General features: G+C 50.5%; 1 protein-coding gene across 1 annotated transcript; it reads right to left on the bottom strand.

Annotated features, from left to right (window-relative positions):
* Nucleotides 1-369: 369 nt before the first annotated feature.
* PEF1 (penta-EF-hand domain containing 1) lies at nucleotides 370-18,051 on the bottom strand. The gene is made up of 5 exons (XM_046662827.1): nucleotides 17,937-18,051; nucleotides 8,094-8,409; nucleotides 3,653-3,808; nucleotides 3,022-3,165; nucleotides 370-1,361 (listed from the first exon to the last, which is right to left on the bottom strand). Exons 1-5 carry the CDS (start codon nucleotides 17,958-17,960, stop codon nucleotides 1,132-1,134), a joined length of 870 nt encoding a protein of 289 aa, XP_046518783.1. The 5' UTR covers nucleotides 17,961-18,051; the 3' UTR covers nucleotides 370-1,131.
* Between the last annotated feature and the right edge of the window lie 1,877 nt (nucleotides 18,052-19,928).

The raw sequence follows: 19,928 nt of genomic DNA, 5'->3' as shown, positions 1-19,928 counted from the left end.
AAGTTATGACTTAATAAATGCAGCTGGTCTGGGAGATAAAACTAGGGCTCGAGATAATAAAAAGGCCATGCTGTAAAAAGCGTGGGGTGGCTACTTCCAGCCCAGAATGCCAGCCCGAAAACTGTTATAAAACACACAATCAGCTTCTTGTGCTGACCCCCAGCCCGTACTGAACTGAACCTGGCAGACTCCTACTTCACCCTGGTAAATAAGAGCAGCCCCGTGTAGACCATGTCCCCCGGAGCTGCTGCTTTCTGCATGGCATGGTATACAGTATGTACTTAAATACTTGTTGAACGAAAGAATGGTGACTGAATGGATAAGCATCCGAACCTGTGGCTGGGAAGGTGTGGTGGAAAAACACGGAACTTTATATTTTTTATTATTTTTATTGAAGCTTACAGTTTCACTGAACTTTTGGCCCCAAATGGAAAAACCACAAATTAAAAACAAAAGCATTGGCAGTGGGAGGTGGCAACTGTCCCTGGGGACGAAGTCAAGCAGAAAATGGCAGGCAAGAGAGGGGTCCAAGCTGCAGAGGGCAGTAGCCTGGCCAAAGATACCCAGAGAGCAGACTGTCCCAACTCCCCAAGCAGGGACAGCCCCCAGGCAGCTAGAAGTGAACACACACACGGATTTATGGGCATGGGGGTGGCGGAATCCAAGCCACTGGTCCTGAGAGCAAACCTCTCTCATGCTTGGTCAGATTCTACCTCTGGAGAAACTGGGTTCATCTGACAAGACAGCATGGGTGAGGGAACACAGGTGGGAATGGTAAGAGGCCCATGAATACTCACCACTGGCCTCAGGGCACAGAAGGGAAAGCTAGAAGCTGGAGCCCAGCCTAACGCTGGACATGAATGCCATTGCAATGACTGGCATCTCCTGCTCCTGGTGCCATTTAAATGCTCAGGACTGTAAGGAGACTCAACTTCCAGGCCTCTCCTAGGTCAGGCCCTACCTGTGTGGCCTTCACTCAGGTCCCCACTCTGTGGCAGCTATGACGCAGGGCTCCCAGCCTTCTTTGGGAATAGTGCTGCATCAGGCAAGGGAGAATCTTTTTCTAGGAGGGGCAGGAAAAGAAGAGAGGCCCACATGCTTCTCCCACTCTAAGGAGCCAGATGGGCTGGGTCATAGCATCCGAGAAGCTGTCATGGTGACGAAGTCCTCAAAGCTGAGCCGAATGTTGCCCTGCACAGCTGTGTCCTTCTCCCGGAAGGCCTCAGTCAGCACCTGCAGCTGGGTGCACACCTGGATGAAGCGATCCAGCTGCATGGCGGGATTGGCGGAGCGCGAGCAGTAGCGGGAGACCAGGAGCTGGGTGAACTGGGGGCTCAGGTTGTAGCCCATTTGGGTCAGAGCTGGAGAGGAGGGGCACACAGAGCACACACAAAAACCTGCCATGAGCACCGCCATCGACCAGCGCCATGGAGCACTGCAGCTCAGGGGACTTTGAGGGAATGGGATCAGCATGGAAGCAGAAAGAGGAAAGGAGTCCTGAGGGTCTGTCCGAGATGGCAGGAGCACAACAGGGCCTCTGTCTGGATGCTCCTCTCGGCTGGTAGGGCCCCATCCCTCTTTCTCCACATCTCCATTACACCCCGTTCAACCAGGGGCCCATGGGGTCCCAGAACACCAGTCTATCTGTGCTCATCCCTGACTCGTGTGCACTACACAAGGAAGTCTGAGACCCCTAGGACCACCTTGTCCAGGGCGCACATCAGAGGTGGCCCGGCATAGAGGTTACGAGGGCCTGCTCTGGAGTCAAGACAGCCCCTCAGCAAGTTGCTTACCCTTGCTAATCCTCTGTCATCACCTCTAAAATGGGGATAATACCTACCTTGGAGCTTCTAGTAAGGATTAAAGGAAGTGATCATGTAAAGCACCTGGGACGCTGCCCAGCACATAAGCACTCAGTAAGTGTCATTTATTAAAAATAATAAAATCATCATCTCCCCAGGCAAGGCTGCTAGGCAGCTCCAAAGTCACAGCCTACATGTTGCTCTGCCTGTCCCTCTAGCTGGGATGCCTCCTCCCTTCCTCTCTGCATAATCTACCAGCTCAGGCTAAAATCCCAGCTCCCCTTTTGCTATGTGTCCCTTGGGCAAGCTACCTATACTTAGCCTGTTTTCTCATCTGTAAAAAGGCAATAATAAGAGACTCTTCATTTAAAGGTGAGGAATAAACAGTACCTACACACGGGGAGAATGAACGAATAACATATTCAACAAACATTCGTTTTGTTGTGATTGTATCACCCTTCCCAATCTCCACAACAGCACCCGACAAGAAAGCAGGGTGATCAGTACAGGTCATCTCCTTTCTGGTCTACCAGGGTACAGATACCATGAGCTCACCCCCACCCACAGAGCCCCTCGGTCTGATGGGAATCCATGGCCAGGGCAAGGGGCTGGGTTCTCTGGGGAGCCCTTTCTCCCCTCTAAGTGGCAAAGCTCCTTGTCAGGATCTCATAACCCCACGAACCACCCATCCCCTAGAGTCAGAATCGGAAGCAGACCTGGAGCTGTGGCTTCGGGTCATCTCACACAACTGCAACTTTCAGAGTGGTCTGCAGCCCAGAGTTGGGAAGAAAACTGCCTTCTAACAGAGCTAGCAACAGAAATCATCTTTTTGAGCCCCTACACAGGGGCATGCTAGAAACTAGAGAAAAAAGCGCCACAAAAGTCACACATACTGGTCTCGATGAGCACTGGGTTGCTGCATCTCCATCCCCAAGGATCCCTGCCAGCTGGGCCTGTCTCACCAGAAACTGCCAGGAGTCCCATCAGCAGGGAGTCCAGCCCTGAGCCTGATCCCAGGTGTTTCCTTGCTCTAGATCTTGGCTCAACGCCCTAGCCCGGTCATGGAAGGGGTGGGGAGTGGGCCTGTGCTGAGGACAGCATTTTGTAATGCAGCTGGACGTTTGGTAGTCAGAGACTAGAGAAAGCCCCTTGTTCTGTCTCAGGGAGTAAAGAGAAAAGTCTAGCTCTGCCTGTGCACGGGCCCTAGCCCCGCCCTCACCTTGCTGCAACTCTGTGTAGCTGATGGAGCCCGAGCGGTCCCGGTCATACTGCTGGAAGAGGTTCTTCCACTGCTGGATGAACTTCCACAGGGCCGAGAACCCGTAGACATCGATGCGGCCTGACTTGGTCTTGTCAAACATGTCTTGGTGGGGAGGGAAAGGAGGGAAGGAAAGTTTCAAGACCGAGGGCCAAGGATCCTTGGGTACCACTGAGGCAGCCCCTACTGGAGGAGACTCCAGAGAACCACAGGCCTGAGGCCTAGATGCCTGTCCCTAAGACGCACCCTCATCAAGTGTTACACCAGCCCCACCCTGGCCACCCTAAGCCCCACCCCTTCCTTCCAGAACTGCATTTTCTCTGCAGGCTTGGCAGCTGACACCCTCCCTGCCCTCTCCTACAGGGCAGGGAGTCTCATTCTGCAGAACAGGAAATGAGTTAGCCTGTGACGCAGTGGGGTCTAGAACTTGAGAAAAGATCTAAGGGAAAGAGCTCTCAGTCTAGCGGATCTCACCTTGAACCCAGTTTCCTGGCCAAAAGATCTCTCCTCAGAAGGGTTGACCACCCACCTACTATCAGGTATCAGGTCGCACTGGCCCAGCTCGAGCCCAGGGGGAAGGGCAGGGACTCACTGATCATCATGAGGCATGTCTCATCATTGAACGAGGACCAGTTGGAGTTGACCAGGGCCTGCTTCAGCTCCTTGATGGAGATGTAGCCACTGCGATCAGAGTCCACTGACTGGAACCAGGAGTAAGCCTCGGGATCCACGTTGGGAGGGGCGCCACCTGCAGGAAGGGGCACAAACCAGGGGAGTCAGACACAGGTCTCAAGGCCAATCCACAGAAATGCTGGGAAGGGCCAGCCTCAGTGCCACCCTGGCTACAGGTTTTTCTTACCCACCAAACCCCACAAATCCACCTACCCCCATCTTCCATCAGGCCAACATTCTTACTCTGATGGAAGAGGACCTTTGGTGTCAACTCACGAGTATCTGCGTTTGATGTCTACTCCGTGAATCTGTCCAGCTATAGCGTTCTGGTCACGTCTCTATTTGACTTTAAGTTTTTAAGGAACAAGGACTTGTCTAGCTAATGAAGAATTCTCTGAAAAGGGAGATTATCTCTTCCCCACAGACTGGGGACCCAAAAATGTTTGCTGAGCACCTAACACCCACAGCCCAGAGACCAGTATTCCGAGTCACAGGAGCAGGCAGCTCTCTGGGGTGGGAACTAGGTCTGGTCCATCTCTGATTTCCCTGGCCCAGTGAAGAGTTGACATATTCTATCAGGAGCTGCCAGAGTGTGGGTGGCCATGGAGCTCCACCTCTCTTCCTTCCCCATCACCTCCCATGCACCTCCCCATCTCCAAACCTCCCTGGAGACATCTGTGACGCCTCCTCATCCCACACCTCCAAAGAGCTGCCCAGTTCTGGCAGTTCCACACACAGGCATCTCCTCCTCCCTATTCCTACTGCACCTGTCCTGGCTCAGACGCCTCTCACCTGGATTGTTGTAACAAACCAAAAAGCCTAACCAAATCATCCTCACAGCTATTCTCCTCCACTCTTCACTTGTTACTGAGCAATCTTTCTAAAATTCAACTCTGTTCTCATCCATTTTCCCCCACCTCAACTCAAAACTCTTCAAAGGTTCCCCATTGACCACAAAATAAAGTCCAGCATCCTTAAAACAGCATTCCGGGTCCCCCCACGATGTGGTACGCCCATCTCCCTCTCACTCTCTTCCATGCTGTACCTCGACACCTCTGTCCCCGCCCAGATGAAATATTGCCCTGCTCTCACCCACACCCACGCAGAGCCTCCACTCACCCCTTCCCTCTGCTTCGGACCCCTTCTCCCTCATCCCTTTGCATCCATTTCCTGTCCACCCTTCAAAACCCGAATAAAATGCTGTTCCTGCCTCAAAGCCTTCCCTGTTCTTCCGCCCCAAGACAGGCCTCCCTCCCCTCTCCTCCGTACTCCTCTCTCGCAGTCCTGATCACTCCGCTGTGATCCTTCTCCCCTTCCAGGTTAGACTTGGAGTAACATGCAGGCAGGATCCCAGACTAACCCACCTCTGAATACCCAGAGCCTAGCACAGAGCTGGACACAGAAAGGGAAGGTGCTCAATTCACGCTAGAGTTGAGCTCACGGTTCAAGTCCCAGCTCCCCCATTTTGCAGCCATAGTTACCGAAGTTTTCTGATTTGGTTTTCTTATCTTTAAATTGAGGACATAATAGTATCTACTTCATTATTGTAAGGATACAATTAATATATGAAAACCCTTAAATTAGCACCTGCGCAATCTGCGTACTATCTGATTATTAGCATTGTTGTTGTGTTTCAAATAGCTCTGTGTGTCTGTCTGGAGTATGTAAGTAGCTTTAAGTATGTATGTAAATCAGGATCATTCATGTGGAAAGACACACAGGGTAAGCTGGGGGGTAAAGGGTGGGAGATGAAAGTGGAGAAGCACAGAAGATTGTCTGTCTTAGGAAAAGCCAGAGTTACACAGTATTGTAAACCTACTGAGTTAACTGGCCACAAAAAGGGCCCCTTCACACAAGGCAGTATCAGACAGCCACGGGCAGCTGTGGAGCATAGAAACCACCATCCTGTCCCAAAGCTGAGGCCACAGGAAAAAGGTCTGCTGCACTGACGGGCTAGTCTGACCTCCTTAGATGCGAAATCGAGGCAGGCCCCCCTACCTTCCTAAAACAGCAGCTGTGCCATGGGGGAGCGCAGGCCACAGTTTCTCTAATACATGTGGTCTGTGCAGTTTGCATAGAAGAGTTCAGGCTCTGGAATCAAAGAGCAGAATTCGGATACAAATCTCGGCTCTGATCCTTACTAGCTTGTGTGACTTTAGGCAAATTAATTCTCTGAGTCCTGATTTGCCCATTTCTAAAACGGACCCACTTCCCAGGGCTGTGTGATGATTAAGTGAGATGAGAGCAAAATGTTTTAGCCAAGGGCCTGGAATGTGTGCAGTCACATTTTCACAGAGGAAGGGATATTTAAACTGGCTCTGAAAGGATGATAAGGAGTTGAGATGGGGGAAGAAAAAGCACATGGCAAAGACACAGAGTGTGTTCAGAGCACTCCAAGGGGTCTTGGGTTGATGGGGCAGGGGCGGGGGGATGGCAGCTGAGGAGGCTGGAAAGGCCCTCTGGGTCTCGAGCGCCTTTAGGATCTTTCCTTGAGCAGCACGGCACCTTTAAGGGTCAAACCTGCCTTGCAGAGTGCTGGTGCTCAAAGTTTAGATCCTGGATTCAGTGGGGCTGAGGTGCCACCTCCAGAGGACTCCGATGCAGGTGACATGGGGATCATGCTTTAAGAAGCACTGCTCCAGGGGGTCACCAGATGCACTGGAGGAGGCAATGGTGGCCACACGAGGGGAAGCTGCAGAGGGTGAGCAGCTGAGAGTCTGAGGCACATCGCTCCTCTCCTCTCCAGCCCCAGAGATTACCTCTGGCCCCAGGCCCTGGAGGGATAAGCCTCATAGCCAGCGGCTCCCTTCCCTGCAGTGACCTCATGCAGGCTCAGAGACAAGATTTTTAAAATATGAGGAAACTCACCATGAGGCTGCTGAGCTGAAAGCAAACACCCGGCAGCTCTGGGCTCTGACAAGATAAATGCCACTGCTCACAGTGTTTAGAAACCCCAAGGTTTGAGCATCTCTGTCAGGGCCACCTGCCTGGGCATGTATGCTAAGATGCTGCAGCTTCCCAGCAGTGCCCTTCTATGCAGGCGCTTCAGGCGCACAGGAGTGGTTCCAGGCTGCCTTGCTGCTGGCTTGGTCTTCTGGGAACAAGCATTCTGAGCAGAGGCTAACTGAATGAGTTTGGGAGGAAGTAGGGGGCTGGGCACTCACCTTCCCTGACCCTCTACGACAGCTCAGCAATCTTCTTGAGGCCAAAGCCCCTACCCAGGATTCTCTGCCTCCACTGAGTCTCCAAGCCCCGGGTCCCTCCCCCATCTTGTCCAGTACCTCACCTTTAGCGTCTCTGCTCTTTATCCTTCCCCTATCGGACCATTCCCATCATTCTCCTGTCCACCTCAGCATCTTTCAGTGGTAAGGCCCTTGGCACATCTGTCATCACATTAAATGCTGAATACCTCTTTGCTGAGAATGCTCCAGAACGAGTCCTTTCACAGAATATTGTTTATTAATCCCTTCCCATGTGCCAGACACTGTGCCCAGTGTTCCCCTGCACCTTCTCATTTAATCCTTATCAACAACCATGTGAGGTAGTGACACTGCCCTCATTTTGACACTGCCAGATGTGGACACTGGGGCTTAAGGAGGTGAAGTAATCTGGTAAGGTCAGTAAGTGATCGCAAAAAGCCCAAGCTTTCACCAACTACACTATCTTGCCTTTCTACATATAGCAGTCAGTCTCCCTTCTGCAGGATAGGGTTTCTCCGCATGGCAGACTGTATTATTATCTCCAATTATTTGCTAATTCTGCCCCCCCTCCCTGTTAGAGCGCTGTACATCCTCACCACTGCCTGGTGGCTGGCAGAGCACCTCCATGGGACGAGTATCATTCCTATCCTATAATATTCCTATCCTATAAATATCGGGTTTGACCAGATGAGGATTAGCCAACAGAATGTGAGTGGAAGACAGATAAAGTACTTCAAAGCAGAAGCTTGAAGAGCATTGTGCATTCCTGTTAGCTCTCCTGACCTTTTTCTCTGCCACAAGAACAGCATATCCCTAACAGAAGCTGCTCCTTCAGCCTGAATCCTGGAAAGAAAAGACTCGTGGAGCAGAACCTCAGTCACCAAAGCCACCGCTGCCATCACATAAGCAAGAGGAAATACGTGTGAGCAAGCAATAGAAATAAATGTTTGTTGCTGCAAGCCAAAGAGATTTTGGAGTTGTTGTTACCACAGCAAAGCTAACTAACAGACTTCTCATTCTGCTGATGCAAGCTGAAGCTGGAAGCAAGATGCTAAGGCACCAAAGACCAGGCTGCCTGAACATCCACCAGAAGGGTCAGGATGGGCCCTGGGTAACTCAGAACAAGGTCAGAGGCACCTGGAGTCCAAGATCTCTGCTTACCTGGAGGAGGGCCCTGTCCATAAGGCCCGGGATGCTGGGCACCATAGGAATTTGGAGGTGGCTGACCATAGGGGGCCCCTGGGGCTGCACCACCATATGGTCCTCCTGGAGTTCCAGGGGGGAGGCCCCCAGGGTTGGGGTGTCCATAGGGCCCTCCACCAGCTGGTGGTCCATAAGGCCCTCCAGGGGCAGGACCTCCTCCATAACCACCACCAGGGGGTACCCCACTGCCATACTGCCCTCCACCATGGGGGGATCCAGGGTAGTAACTCCCCGGAGGGGCTCCGGGCGCTTGTCCTCCAGCTCCTGGGCAGCCCTGCAAGAAAAGCAAGACATCAGTCAGAATGATAAGGCCCGAAACTAGCCACAGTACGGCACTTTACAGTTATAATACACTGCCACTGCCACTCTTCCAACTGATCCTATAGGCAGAGCCGGAATTATGATCCCATTGCTCAGATGGGGAACCTGAGGCTTCTAGAGAAGATACAACTTACCCAAAATCGCACCACCAGTAACCTGCAGAGTCAGGGCTGGAATCCTGCCCTCCTGGCTCACCTTCCCTGTACACCAAGGGGCTCCACGAGGTCTGGGATCATGTTCGGTTTGCCACTTTATCCCCAGCCCCCAGTGCGGAATGGATGCTCAGTAAATATTTACTGTATAAATGAGTAGGCAAATGAATCAAACCATTCCACATTCTCCCCCTGTGCTACCTCATCTCTATTTGTGGAATTCACGTGCGAACGTGACCTCCACCACACAGCCCTGGCCCTCTTCAATCACAAACAATACTTCCAGAGCATGGAGTCATCCAGAGCATGCTTTTCTTAGCGCACTCGAGCTCGTGATACAGAAACACTTTCCCCATCCTCACTCATGGCTCTGTGAGATGGGCAGGGGAGAATCAACTCCTAAGGCAATATAGTACAATGGCTAAAGTCAAAAAGACCAGTTCAAGTTCACGTTCTGCCACTTACTAACTGGACTAATGACTTACGCTCTCTAAGCCTCAATATCCTTTGCTCTAAAATGGGAATGAAAAATAATAGTGCCTACGTCCCAGGTTGGTTTGTGAAGGAAATGAGACCAGCCACATGAAGTGCTTTGACACAGGCCCTGGCACAGAGAGGTTAAGCACTCACTACACATTAAAATGATTAGTAACAGCACCTTCTACGGAGGAGGAAACTCGAGTCCAGAAAAATCACACACAGGCTGCATGCAGGGGCTGGCCCAAGAATCCAGGTCTCCCGGCTGCTAAGCCCAATTTGTACACTAGGGCATACACAGGAGCATTGCCTCTCTTGTCCAGGTCCCCACGCCACGAGCCAGGCGTCCCCAAGGCTCAGAGTGCTCGGCTGCATCTCCCTAAGCGGCCAGCAAAAGGCCTGGCAGAGCGCAGCCCGAGCAATATGCAGACAGGCTGAGGTAAGGGCACAGAGAGCCGCTGGGCCCAGCTCTGAGGACGGGACCAGCTAGACATGTTTGGATCAACCCGTGAGGCACAGCAGCCCGAGGCCTAGGCACCGAAAGCCTGGCCTTTCTCTTTTTACCGTGTTTGATAGCTTCTGGAACAGCTACCCTCAAGGCTCTCCCAAATTCACACTTCATCTAAAGGGGGTGTGCTTGCTCCAGGAGGCGAGGCTTCTGGGGGGAGGGCAGGAAGCAGGCCCTCCACCTTCCCCATTCACCATCGGGGGAGTTCCTCCGCCATGGAAGCTGCCTAGCCAGCAGGAGGACTCCTTCACAGATAATGAAGTCACAGCCAAATCTCACCGCAAAACTCTGCTCTCACCAGCTGAGTTCACGACCGGGGACCAGGGGCTTAATCTCTCGAAGCATATTTCTTCACAAATAGAATATAATAATCGCTTCTTCACTGAATGGTTTTGCAGATTACAAGAAATAAATGCAGCAGAATTTCATTAGTTTAATTTTTAGCTAAAGAATCTTTTGATAAGATAAAATTTTTAACATTGATAAAAGAGGGGCCGGCCCAGCGGTGCAATGGTTAAGTGCACACGTTCCTCTTCGGCAGCCCGGGGTTCGCTGGTTCGGATCCCGGGTGCAGACATGGCATCGCTTGGCATGCCATGCTGTGGTAGCCGCCCCACATATAAAGTAGAGAAAGATGGGCATGAATGTTAGCTCAGGACCAGTCTTCCTCAGCAAAAAGAGGAGGATTGGCAGCAGACGTTAGCTCAGGGCTAATCTTCCTCAAAAAAAAAAAAACCTGATAAAAGAAAGTCACTCTAGCTGAGGGAAGGTGGGGGTTCCTGAGCCCCGACCATGTGCCACTCCCCACCCCCACCCCCCCGCCCCCCCCAGATTCTGAGAGAGCTCTGCAGAACTCTCATAGTGACTCAAAGACAGTTTGAGAATCATTAATATAAGAAAATAAGTTCTTACAACAGTGCCTGGCATAAAGCAAACGATCAATAAATCATAGCTGCTATTGTTATATTAATTATCAGCAAAGCCCCGGGCCAGGTAAACAGGAGGGTTGCGGGCAGGCATATAAAGGAGAGTAAACCCTTCTGAAGGAGCTCACAGTCAATAGGAGAGGCACAGACACACTGTCTGTAACATCTAACAAAACAGCATAAGGAAATAGGCATTTAAAAAGGACATGTATCACGGGACCATGAAGGAGAGAGCGTGAAATCCGGGAGCGTTTCCACGAGAAAGCAGCATTTCCACTGGAATTTAAAGAATAAAAGATTCCCAAGGGAGCTGGCGAGGCGTGATGGCAGAGGTGTGCAGGAGGCCGGTCACCGAACCTAACCCTTAAGGTTACAAATGGGGAAACCAAGGCCGGGAGAGGGAAGGGACTTGCTCAATGACACTGTGAGCTGGAGGCGGAGGCAGACCTAGACCCCCCCGCCCCCCGAACCCAGTGACCACCACAGCTCCTGCTCCAGTGCTCTTTCTGTAGGCAATAGGGCACAGGAGCCCAGCGGAGGCCAGGAAAGGGGTAGGGACTCCGCAGAGGCTGGGCACACCCACGAACAGGGTGGACACCGAGCCAGGAAGTGGCCGCTCCACAATAAGCCCTGTGAGCCATAAACTGAGCCTGGCCTATGGCACCTGAGGCACGGCCCTTCCTCCGGGGAACGCCCTCAGCCAACAAAGCAGGTGCTGCCAGGCAGGTCTTCCGACCTGTGCTATCTCATTCCAGGGCTCTGGTGCAGCCTGGCAGCAACTAAACTCTTTCCTCTCCGCCCTGCATTAAAGCCCTCACGTGTACGGCTTACAAAGCACTTTCACATGCACACAAACACTGCTGGCAGAGTCCTGCTGACAATCCTCTAACAGAAAAAAGGAAGACGTTAGTAGGCTTATTTTCAGATGAAGACACTGAGGTGCACAACTGTTAAAAGACTCCATTCAGCAAGCGTTTACAGAGCGAAAACATTGTGCTGGGCTCAGTGTGAGGTCTGGGGGCACAAAACTAAACAGGGCCTGTGCTTGAGGAGCCCACAGATAATCTGATCAGTGCCATCAGAAAAATCTACTTAAATGCTATCAAAGAGGCATAGGCAGAGGAATCTGTTGGCTGTTGAATGATAAATGAGCAATTGAATGAACAAAGGCATGAAGTGGGTCAAGGAAGGCTTCCTGGAAGAGGCAGAAGTAATACTGGAGCTGGCACTGAAGGATGCACAGGCATTCTCCAAAAGGAAGGCAAAGAAGGACATTCCAGACAGGAGGGAGAAGAAAGACAAAGGCGGAGATCTATGAGTGAACACGGGATGGTCAGGGAACAGGCTAAAAAGCAGGGGGCGGAGGCAAGAACACAGTGTGAACTCAGAAAGGCAGGCTCTTTACACAGCCCCTGTCCACATGCCTCTCCTGATGCATTTCAGCTAGCCGGCGAGTACAAGTGTCTCACAGTAGTTTCTGTCTATGGTCTTCTCTGCGGAACAGTGAGCTCCCCAAGGGCAGACACTGGGCCTCCTGCATCACGGTACCCCAGGGTCCAGCACAGTGCCTGGCGCCTGCGTGCCGCCATAAATATTTGAACAAATGAATGCCACTCCAAAGCGTCTGGGCTTTATGCTGGAGGAAACAGAGCGCCACAGAAGGGTTTCCAATAGGGGAAGAACGTGATCAGGGCCTTATTTGGAGAATGAACCAGCGGTGGGGTGGAGGATGAGCTAGCGAGGCGGGCGGCAGCCCAGGTGCAGGGCAGGCAGGGCTTGAAGGAGACAGCAGACTCGGAGATGGAGAGAACAGGATGAATTCTGACACTATTTCAGAGAGAGACTAGACATGACTTGGCAACTAATTAGGTAAGGGAAGAGATGGAGGGGAGAGTGAGGAAAGGCAAGCGTTTAGAATGACTCAGGTTTCTAGCTTGCACGAGAGGAAGGTAGCAGAGCCATCAACTGAGGCAGAATCCAGGCTGCGGAAGATGGTTCTCTGGGTCACCGAGTTGTTAGTAAAGGTCCGAACCAGAAGAGAAAACCAGAGTCCCTGACTCCATGTTCTTTTATACTACTCCACGCTGCCAACTCTTTTGAGAGTTTTCCCAAGTGCATTTCATGCAGACAAACATAAGATTGTGAAAGAAAAAAAGACAGGAAGAGTTAAGTAACCATGGTTTCCAAAGCATCACAGAAAACTACCCTAGGTCTTTACTGATTGCAAATAAACTACATTTGGTATATTGGGTTGGGGGAGGGAGCAATTAACACTTTACTGAAGCTCTGCTAGATGCTTCCAGTTCAGCTCACTCTCACCGATCCTCAGTCCTGTGAAGTGAGTGTTATTATCCCCACTGTACAGAGGAGAAAATTAAGGTGCAGAGAATTTAATAATGTGCCTGTGATGATGCAGCTAGAATGGGTGAGTTCGGATTCAAAACACGGTCTGCATGACTCCACTCCACTCCCCTCCCCTCTGCTGTGTGTTCACTCAGTAAATGAGTGAGCACCTCCCACGTGCTGGTGCCAGGGACTGTCCTAAGTATATCCGTCAAATATGATGGATTTCTACGGTGGATGGGGGTGAAGGGTGAAGGGTTGGGATTGGATGATCTTTCAGAGGCTTCACGCCCAGAAATCAGGGAGACTCAGAAGAATCTTATTCTTTTTTCCCCAGCACCTAGACCCAACTGAGAGCTGCAGTATTGCAGGAGACCCCAAAGACCCTCTAGGGCAACCGCTCAGTCGATGATGGAATCTCTGTAGCCCTATCTGGAATCTGTTTGCATTCCTGCAAGTGGTGGGGAGCTCACACCCTCCCAAATAACCCACTCAGCAAGTCCCATATTTTCTTTTGGCTCTGAGGGCTCATTCTTCCACCGCTAAGACCCTTGTGAAGCTCAGAGGTGTCAAAAGTTGGTCCACGCTGAGTCCTGATGGGGAAGAGAGCAGGCTGCATTGCAAAGACAAGCCTGTGCTCCAGAACTACCCCTCCAGTGCCCGCTGCAGCAGGCTAGAGACCATTCCAAGGGCTTAAACCATCACAAGAAGACAGAGGAGTGGCTTGGGCATTCACCAGCAGAGGCTCCTAAAATATTTAAAGGCTGGAAACCTGCAGCCAATAAACAGTGAGCCAAGAACTGTCCCAAGACTTCAATTACCACCTCTGTGCTGACACTCCAAAATCTCTCTCTCCAGCTTTCTCTCTCCTGAGCTGCAGACCCACATATCCAACAACTTCCTGACCTTCCCTCCAAATATATACTCCCTCTGTGTTCCTATCTCGGTGAATGGGAAACCCTAGTGGCCTCCTGGGAACCTCCTCTTTCCTCCCCTCTGTCACCTCAATTAGGCACCAAGATTTCTCAATTCTACTTCCCAAATGCTTCTCAAGTCCATTTTCACCAGCTCACTGTTCTCTCTAACTGACATTACTTCAATAGCTTTGAGACTGGTCTCCCTGCCTCCAGGATCTCCCACTTCCACCCATTCCCACAGTGCCCCACGGTAAGGGCTCCAAAGCACAAACAGGAGAAAGCTCTTCAGCGGCGCCCTCATTACTCTTAGGATGAAGTCCACACTCCTCAAAAAGGCACATAAGGCCCTATCTGCTCCTTGCTTACCTTTCTGGTCTCATTTCTTACCCTCTCCCCCTCTTCACTACAACTAGAATGATCTCCTTAAATTCCTCCAAAATACTGGGCTCTCTTGCTTCCTGGCCTTTGAACATGCTATTCCCTCTACTGGAATACCATTCCTTTCTTCACCCAGCTAACTTCTATTAGAGATTCAGTTTTTGGCTTAATTATCACCTCCTTTAAGAATGTCCTGGGGCTGGGGCCGACCCTGTGGCCAAGTGGTTAAGTTCGCACTCCACTGCAGCAGCCTACAGTTTCGCCGGTTCAGATCCTGGGCGCGGACATGGCACCGCTCATCAGGCCATGCTGAGGCGGCATCCCACATGCCACAACTAGTAGGACCTGCAGCTAGGATATACAACTATGTATGGGGGTAGATTTGGGGAGATAAAGAAAAAAAAAAAAACAGATTGGCAACAATTGTTAGCTCAGGTGCCAATCTTTAAAAAAAAAATCATTAAAAATAACAATTAAAAAACAAAAAGAATGCCCTGGGGCTGACCCCATGGCTTAGTGGTTAAGTTTGGGGCACTCTGCTTTGGTGGCCAGAGTTCGGTTCCCAGGTGCAGACCTACGCCACTTGGCAGGGGGCCATGCTGTGGTGGCAACGCACATACAAAATAGAGAGATGCAGATCTTAGCTCATGGCAAATCTTCCTCAGGAAAGAAAAAATATCCTTTCTCCCTGAGACTCAGGTATCCCTCTTGTGCTGTCCTAGTACCTTACACTTACTCTCATTTAATACTTATCACACTGATTCTACATTTTATACATATATATCACTCTTCCACTTGGAGTATTTATCATATGCCAAAACAGCATATCAAGCACTTCATATGGATTATCTCATTTAATCTTTACAGTAACTCTCGAGGTAAGTACCCATTTTAAAGAAGGGGAAACCAAGCATCTGACTTTTGTAAGAAATTTCTGCAAGGAAATGGCAGAGCAGGGATTTACAGCCAAATCTCTCTGGCCTCAAAGACCATACTCTTAACCACTGAAACCATCACGCTGGCTCCCCTGCAGGACCAAAGGGTACTTAAGTTTCACTGCTCCAACTCCCAGTCCATGCTTGAGGACCCTGGGGCTGGGGCAGCGGAAAATTACAGGAATCTTGACTCCCAGCAATAGGCTGGAATCCTCCATGGATATGTACCGAGTGGAGGGGAGGCAGCACTGACAAGCCTTTGGATGCTTTGAAAAAAATCATCTCCTGTGTGGGCCCGGTGGCATAGTGATTAAGTTCGCGCACTCTGCTTTGGCGTCCCAGGGTTCACCGGTTCAGATCCTGGGGGTGGACCTACGTACCGCTCACCAAGCCATGCTCTGGCAGCATCCCATGTGAAAAACAGAGGAAGACTGACACAGATATTAGCTCAGCAACAATCTTCCTCAAGCAAAAAGAGAAAGATTGGCAAGAGATGTTAGCTCAGGGCCAATCTGCCTCACACACACATACACACACACAAATCAGTTCCTTTCTTGGAAAACCATAGACCAGGAGCTGGACAGGCAGACAGGACATAATAGGGGGAAAAGAAGCATTTCTTCTTCTATTCCAGACACGTGCTCCTTTTCAATATTTCACTGAGCATAAGCCCAGGCAGCATGGCATGATAACAGTAATCGCAGCAGCACTGTGCACTGGCACACACTATGTATTAGTAATGTGCCAAGCTCCCCATAGAATTTATCATATTTCATCCTCATTTCAGTCCTATGAAGTACTATTCCTCCCTTTTTTACAAGTGAGGAAACTGAGGCTCAGAGCCTTTAGATGCATCCAAGGGCATGTAACTATTAAGTCGTAGAATTAAGATTCTAGCCCAGTTCTGTCTAACCTGGGAGTTCAGGCTCTTAATTTCTATGTCACTGCTTCTCGGATGCATACAAATTACCTCCAAAAGCTGATTAAAATATAGATGCCTGGCCCTTCCCTGGTGCAGAACACATCTGAGGTGGAACCCAAAAGCATGCTTTTCTAACAAGCTGCTAAGTGATTCTGATGCAGACCATCTACTGAGAAACAATGCACTAGGGCAATATTTCCCCAAACAGAGTTCCTCAGGAATACCAGTGTTACTGAAAAATGACCACTTAAAAAAAAGGGGCGGGGGGAATTCCATGGTTAAGTAAGTTTAAGAAATACTGCATATTCAATCCCTCCTTGGCAGATTTACAATGTATATTTACAAAGCAAGAATTCCTAGACAGCCAATGGCGAACAAACTTAGCTTTTTCTAACAGAGCATTTCCCAAATTTACTTAACCACAAAATCTTCCTCTATTAGTGATAACCTATTAACAGCTCACAAGACGCAGCAAATGGAAGGGAGCTTGGGAAATACTGCTAGGTTATACTTCCTCCTAACTCTAGCCTAGGCCGGCCTCTCTCTTCTCTACCTCTGCTAAGCATGCAATGAAAGGATTTCTAAGTTCTAGCCCTGGCCTCACCCGCTCACTTGCTATATGCCACCTTGGGCAAGCCACTTAACTTCTCTGGGCTCGTTCCTCAGCTATAAATTGGGGGTTATAATCCCAGGAAGCATGCCTCAGGGCCTTGGTGATTGAGATAACAGAATTCCATATCGTGTACAAAAACTGTACAGGGCTGCATTCCCTCAGAAGGCTCTTGCCACACCTTTTGGCATGTGACTGTACTCAATCGAGTGCTTTGTAATGTCCCATATGAAGTTGTCTTCCAATTTTTCCTGCATGGGTTTTATCTCCTAAATTAGCATGATCTTGGGCAACTCAGGAGCCCTCTCTGGGCTTCAGTCTCCTCCTTTTACAACGAAGTCACTATTCTGAGGGCCCTCCCAGCAATGATCTTCTAGGCATCTAGTAAAAATCAAAATACCAAGAGGGAACACCTGTTACACTCTCAGTAGTACCAAATGCTTTACAAGCATCACTTCCTTATTCTTCATAACAGCCCTCAAGGTAGAGCCTATTATTTGGCCCTATTTTACAGAGGAAGCTTCAGCTCAGAAAGGCAAAATCCGTTGCTCAAGGGCTCAAAACTATTTCAGTGATGGAGCCAAGGTGTGAACCTTCCTCTGACTCCAAACTGCACTTAACCCCTCCATCATTCTGTCATCCGACAAAGGCTTCTGGCCACAGAATCACCTTGCTGCGGTGTTCTTGGCTGGATCAAGATGGGTTGGCAAGCGGGGAAAAGGCATTGGCTGACAGCTCCGGGATCTGCTGCCTAACTGCCTGGTAACTTCAGCTAAGTTCCGTGTCTTCTCTGGGTTTCATTTTTCCTATGTGTGAAATAAGGTGTTGGACTAAGCCAGTAGTCAAACAAGCGCACTTGTGGAGCCTGCTAAGCCACAGATTATCTCCTGATTATCGGGATGCAGTACGTCTGGGGTGTATTTTTATCCGACGCCCCAAATGATACCGACGGAACTAGCGGCCTAAACGCTCTATTCGCGTTGACGACCCTGCTCAGGGTCCCCGCGGGAGCCCTGGGAAGGTGTGGGGCCAGGCCGAGCCCAGCCAGGGTATATGGGGTCCAAGGCCCCCAAATCCTCGCGTGCGCCACGTCAAAGGGGGCGCGACACGACCTCCCAGACGTGCAGTCCTGCGTGACGTGAGACAGGCGCGACCGACCATCCCTTTTCCCTTTTGCTCCGCGCGACACCTCGCGGAAGCCAGCCTCAGCGTGGGAAAGGCGCGGAGAAAGCGAGGGCAAACTCAAACACCGGTCCCCAGCCTGAACTTGGCGAGGCCCCTACCTGGATTCGCCCGCCCCTCACGCACTCACCTGCCCATACGGATAGCTCGCCATGGCGACTCTGACGTCACACGTCGGCGAGGGGCGGGGCTCCCTGGTCTCAAACCCGCCCTTTGTCTGGGCCTGGGGGCGGGACCACTTCTGATTGGAGGTCCGTGGCTGTCAATCCTGGGCGCATGTGTGGACGGAAGTGACGGTGTACGGGGGCGGTCAGGTGACTCCAGAGAAGCTCGAGGAGCTTCTCTGAGCTGGATTGGTTGGCAGCTTCTGAAATGTAGTTTGTTGTGATGGCGCGGATGTTCGTGCTGCTACTGCTCTAGAGTAGGCGCCCAGGCTGGTCAGGCCCGGGTATTTAGTGGGAAGGTTGGGTGGGGTGTTGCAGCAGTGGCCATGTTATAACCTGGCAAATGGGACGCACGATAGTGGCGTAGTTGCTATCATCACTCAAAGTTTCCGCCCCAGGAGGGCCCTAGCGGTTGCCGTGACAACCGGGAACCGCCCGAGCCCTACTGCAAAGGCTAGAGGCAACAGCGGAAGTACAGATGTTCCTGACTGGTGATGGGGAGCCCATCCTAAGTTGAAAATGCATTTAATACACCTAACCTACCTAACATCATCGCTTAAGTGTGCTCAGAACACTTACAGTAGCCTACAGTTCGGCAAAATCATCTAACACAAAACCTATTTTATAATGAAGTGTTGAATAGCTCATGTAATTTATTGACTACTGTACTGAAAGTGAAGAATGGAATGGTTTTATGGGTACAGAATGGTTGTAAGTATGTCGGTTGTTTACCTTCGTGATAGCGTGGCTGACCGGCTGCTCCCCAGCATCATGAGAGAGTATCATACCGCATATCGCTAGTCTGGAAGAAGATCAAATTTTTAAGTAGGGTTTCTGCTGAATGCGTATGACTTTGGCAACATCGTAAAGTTCAAAAATCATTAGTCAAGCTGTGATAAGTCGGGGACCGTCTGTACTTACACTCTAATATCGAGACACCACATGCCAGTTAGTAGCATTGGAGTAGGATCTGTGGTCTTTGGAAAAGAAAGTGCCAAACCATCAGAGTGGGAGGAAAATTAGATCATCTAGGGCCTCTTTCATAAATGGGGAAATTGTGGTGCAGAGAGGCAGGGACTTGCCCTAGTTCACGGTGGGTTAGGGCAGAGTGTGACCTAGGACTGAAGTCAGTGGATGCCCGGTTCTCAGCAGAGAAGTCTTGGCTGGTCCCCAAAGAAGGTCAAATCCTGGTTACTAAGTGACCTTCTAGACAGGTGTTTACTTGCCTCTTGGTAGTTCAGGCTCTACACTTGTTTGAATGCTTATTGACTAATTTGTTAAGTTCTTTCGTGTGGGCACAGATTGTGTCTGTTTTTGCCTGTCATTATATCCCCAGTTACCTAGTACAGTGCCTGGCACTGTATTTTTTAAAAAGAAATAAGTGAATAGTGTTATGAGGTGTTATCCGTTAGCCGTCTTTGTAACCATCTAGCCAGGCACTTTCCAAAATCGCATTACCGGTCATGATGCTTGCCCACTGGTCAGCCTGCAATGGCTCCTCTTCATGTACACCTACAAAATAAGGCCCAGCCTCTTTATTCTGGCACTCCAGGCCCTTCACCTTTGGCCTGACCTCACCTTTCCAAACTTATGTCTTACAGCCCCTGTCTGTCTTCCCCTCTGTACTCCTATGTTCGGGTCCACCAGTCAGCACCCTTGCTTTGGAGTGAGGATCTTGATTTACCCCTTTCTAACTGTGTGACCTTGGGCAAGTTATTTAACCTTTCTGAGTCTCAGTGGCCTGGGCTGCCAGAACAAACGTGTAAGGAGATTCGAAAAAATGAGCTTATTGCACCTGCTCATGGCCAGGCTTTTGCTCAAACCACTCCTTTCACCAGACCAGCAGCCTTCCCATCTCCAGGCCTTCAAAGCTCAGTTCTGGTCCCATCCCCCAGCTACCCCTCCCACATTCCCCCCAGCTCCAGAGTTAGCTGCTCTCCTGTCTGCCTCCCTTTGCA

This window comes from Equus quagga, chromosome 5 (genome assembly GCF_021613505.1).
Source record: "Equus quagga isolate Etosha38 chromosome 5, UCLA_HA_Equagga_1.0, whole genome shotgun sequence".
NCBI classification, from domain to species: domain Eukaryota; kingdom Metazoa; phylum Chordata; class Mammalia; order Perissodactyla; family Equidae; genus Equus; species Equus quagga.
This window is presented reverse-complemented; position numbering and strand designations above follow the sequence as displayed.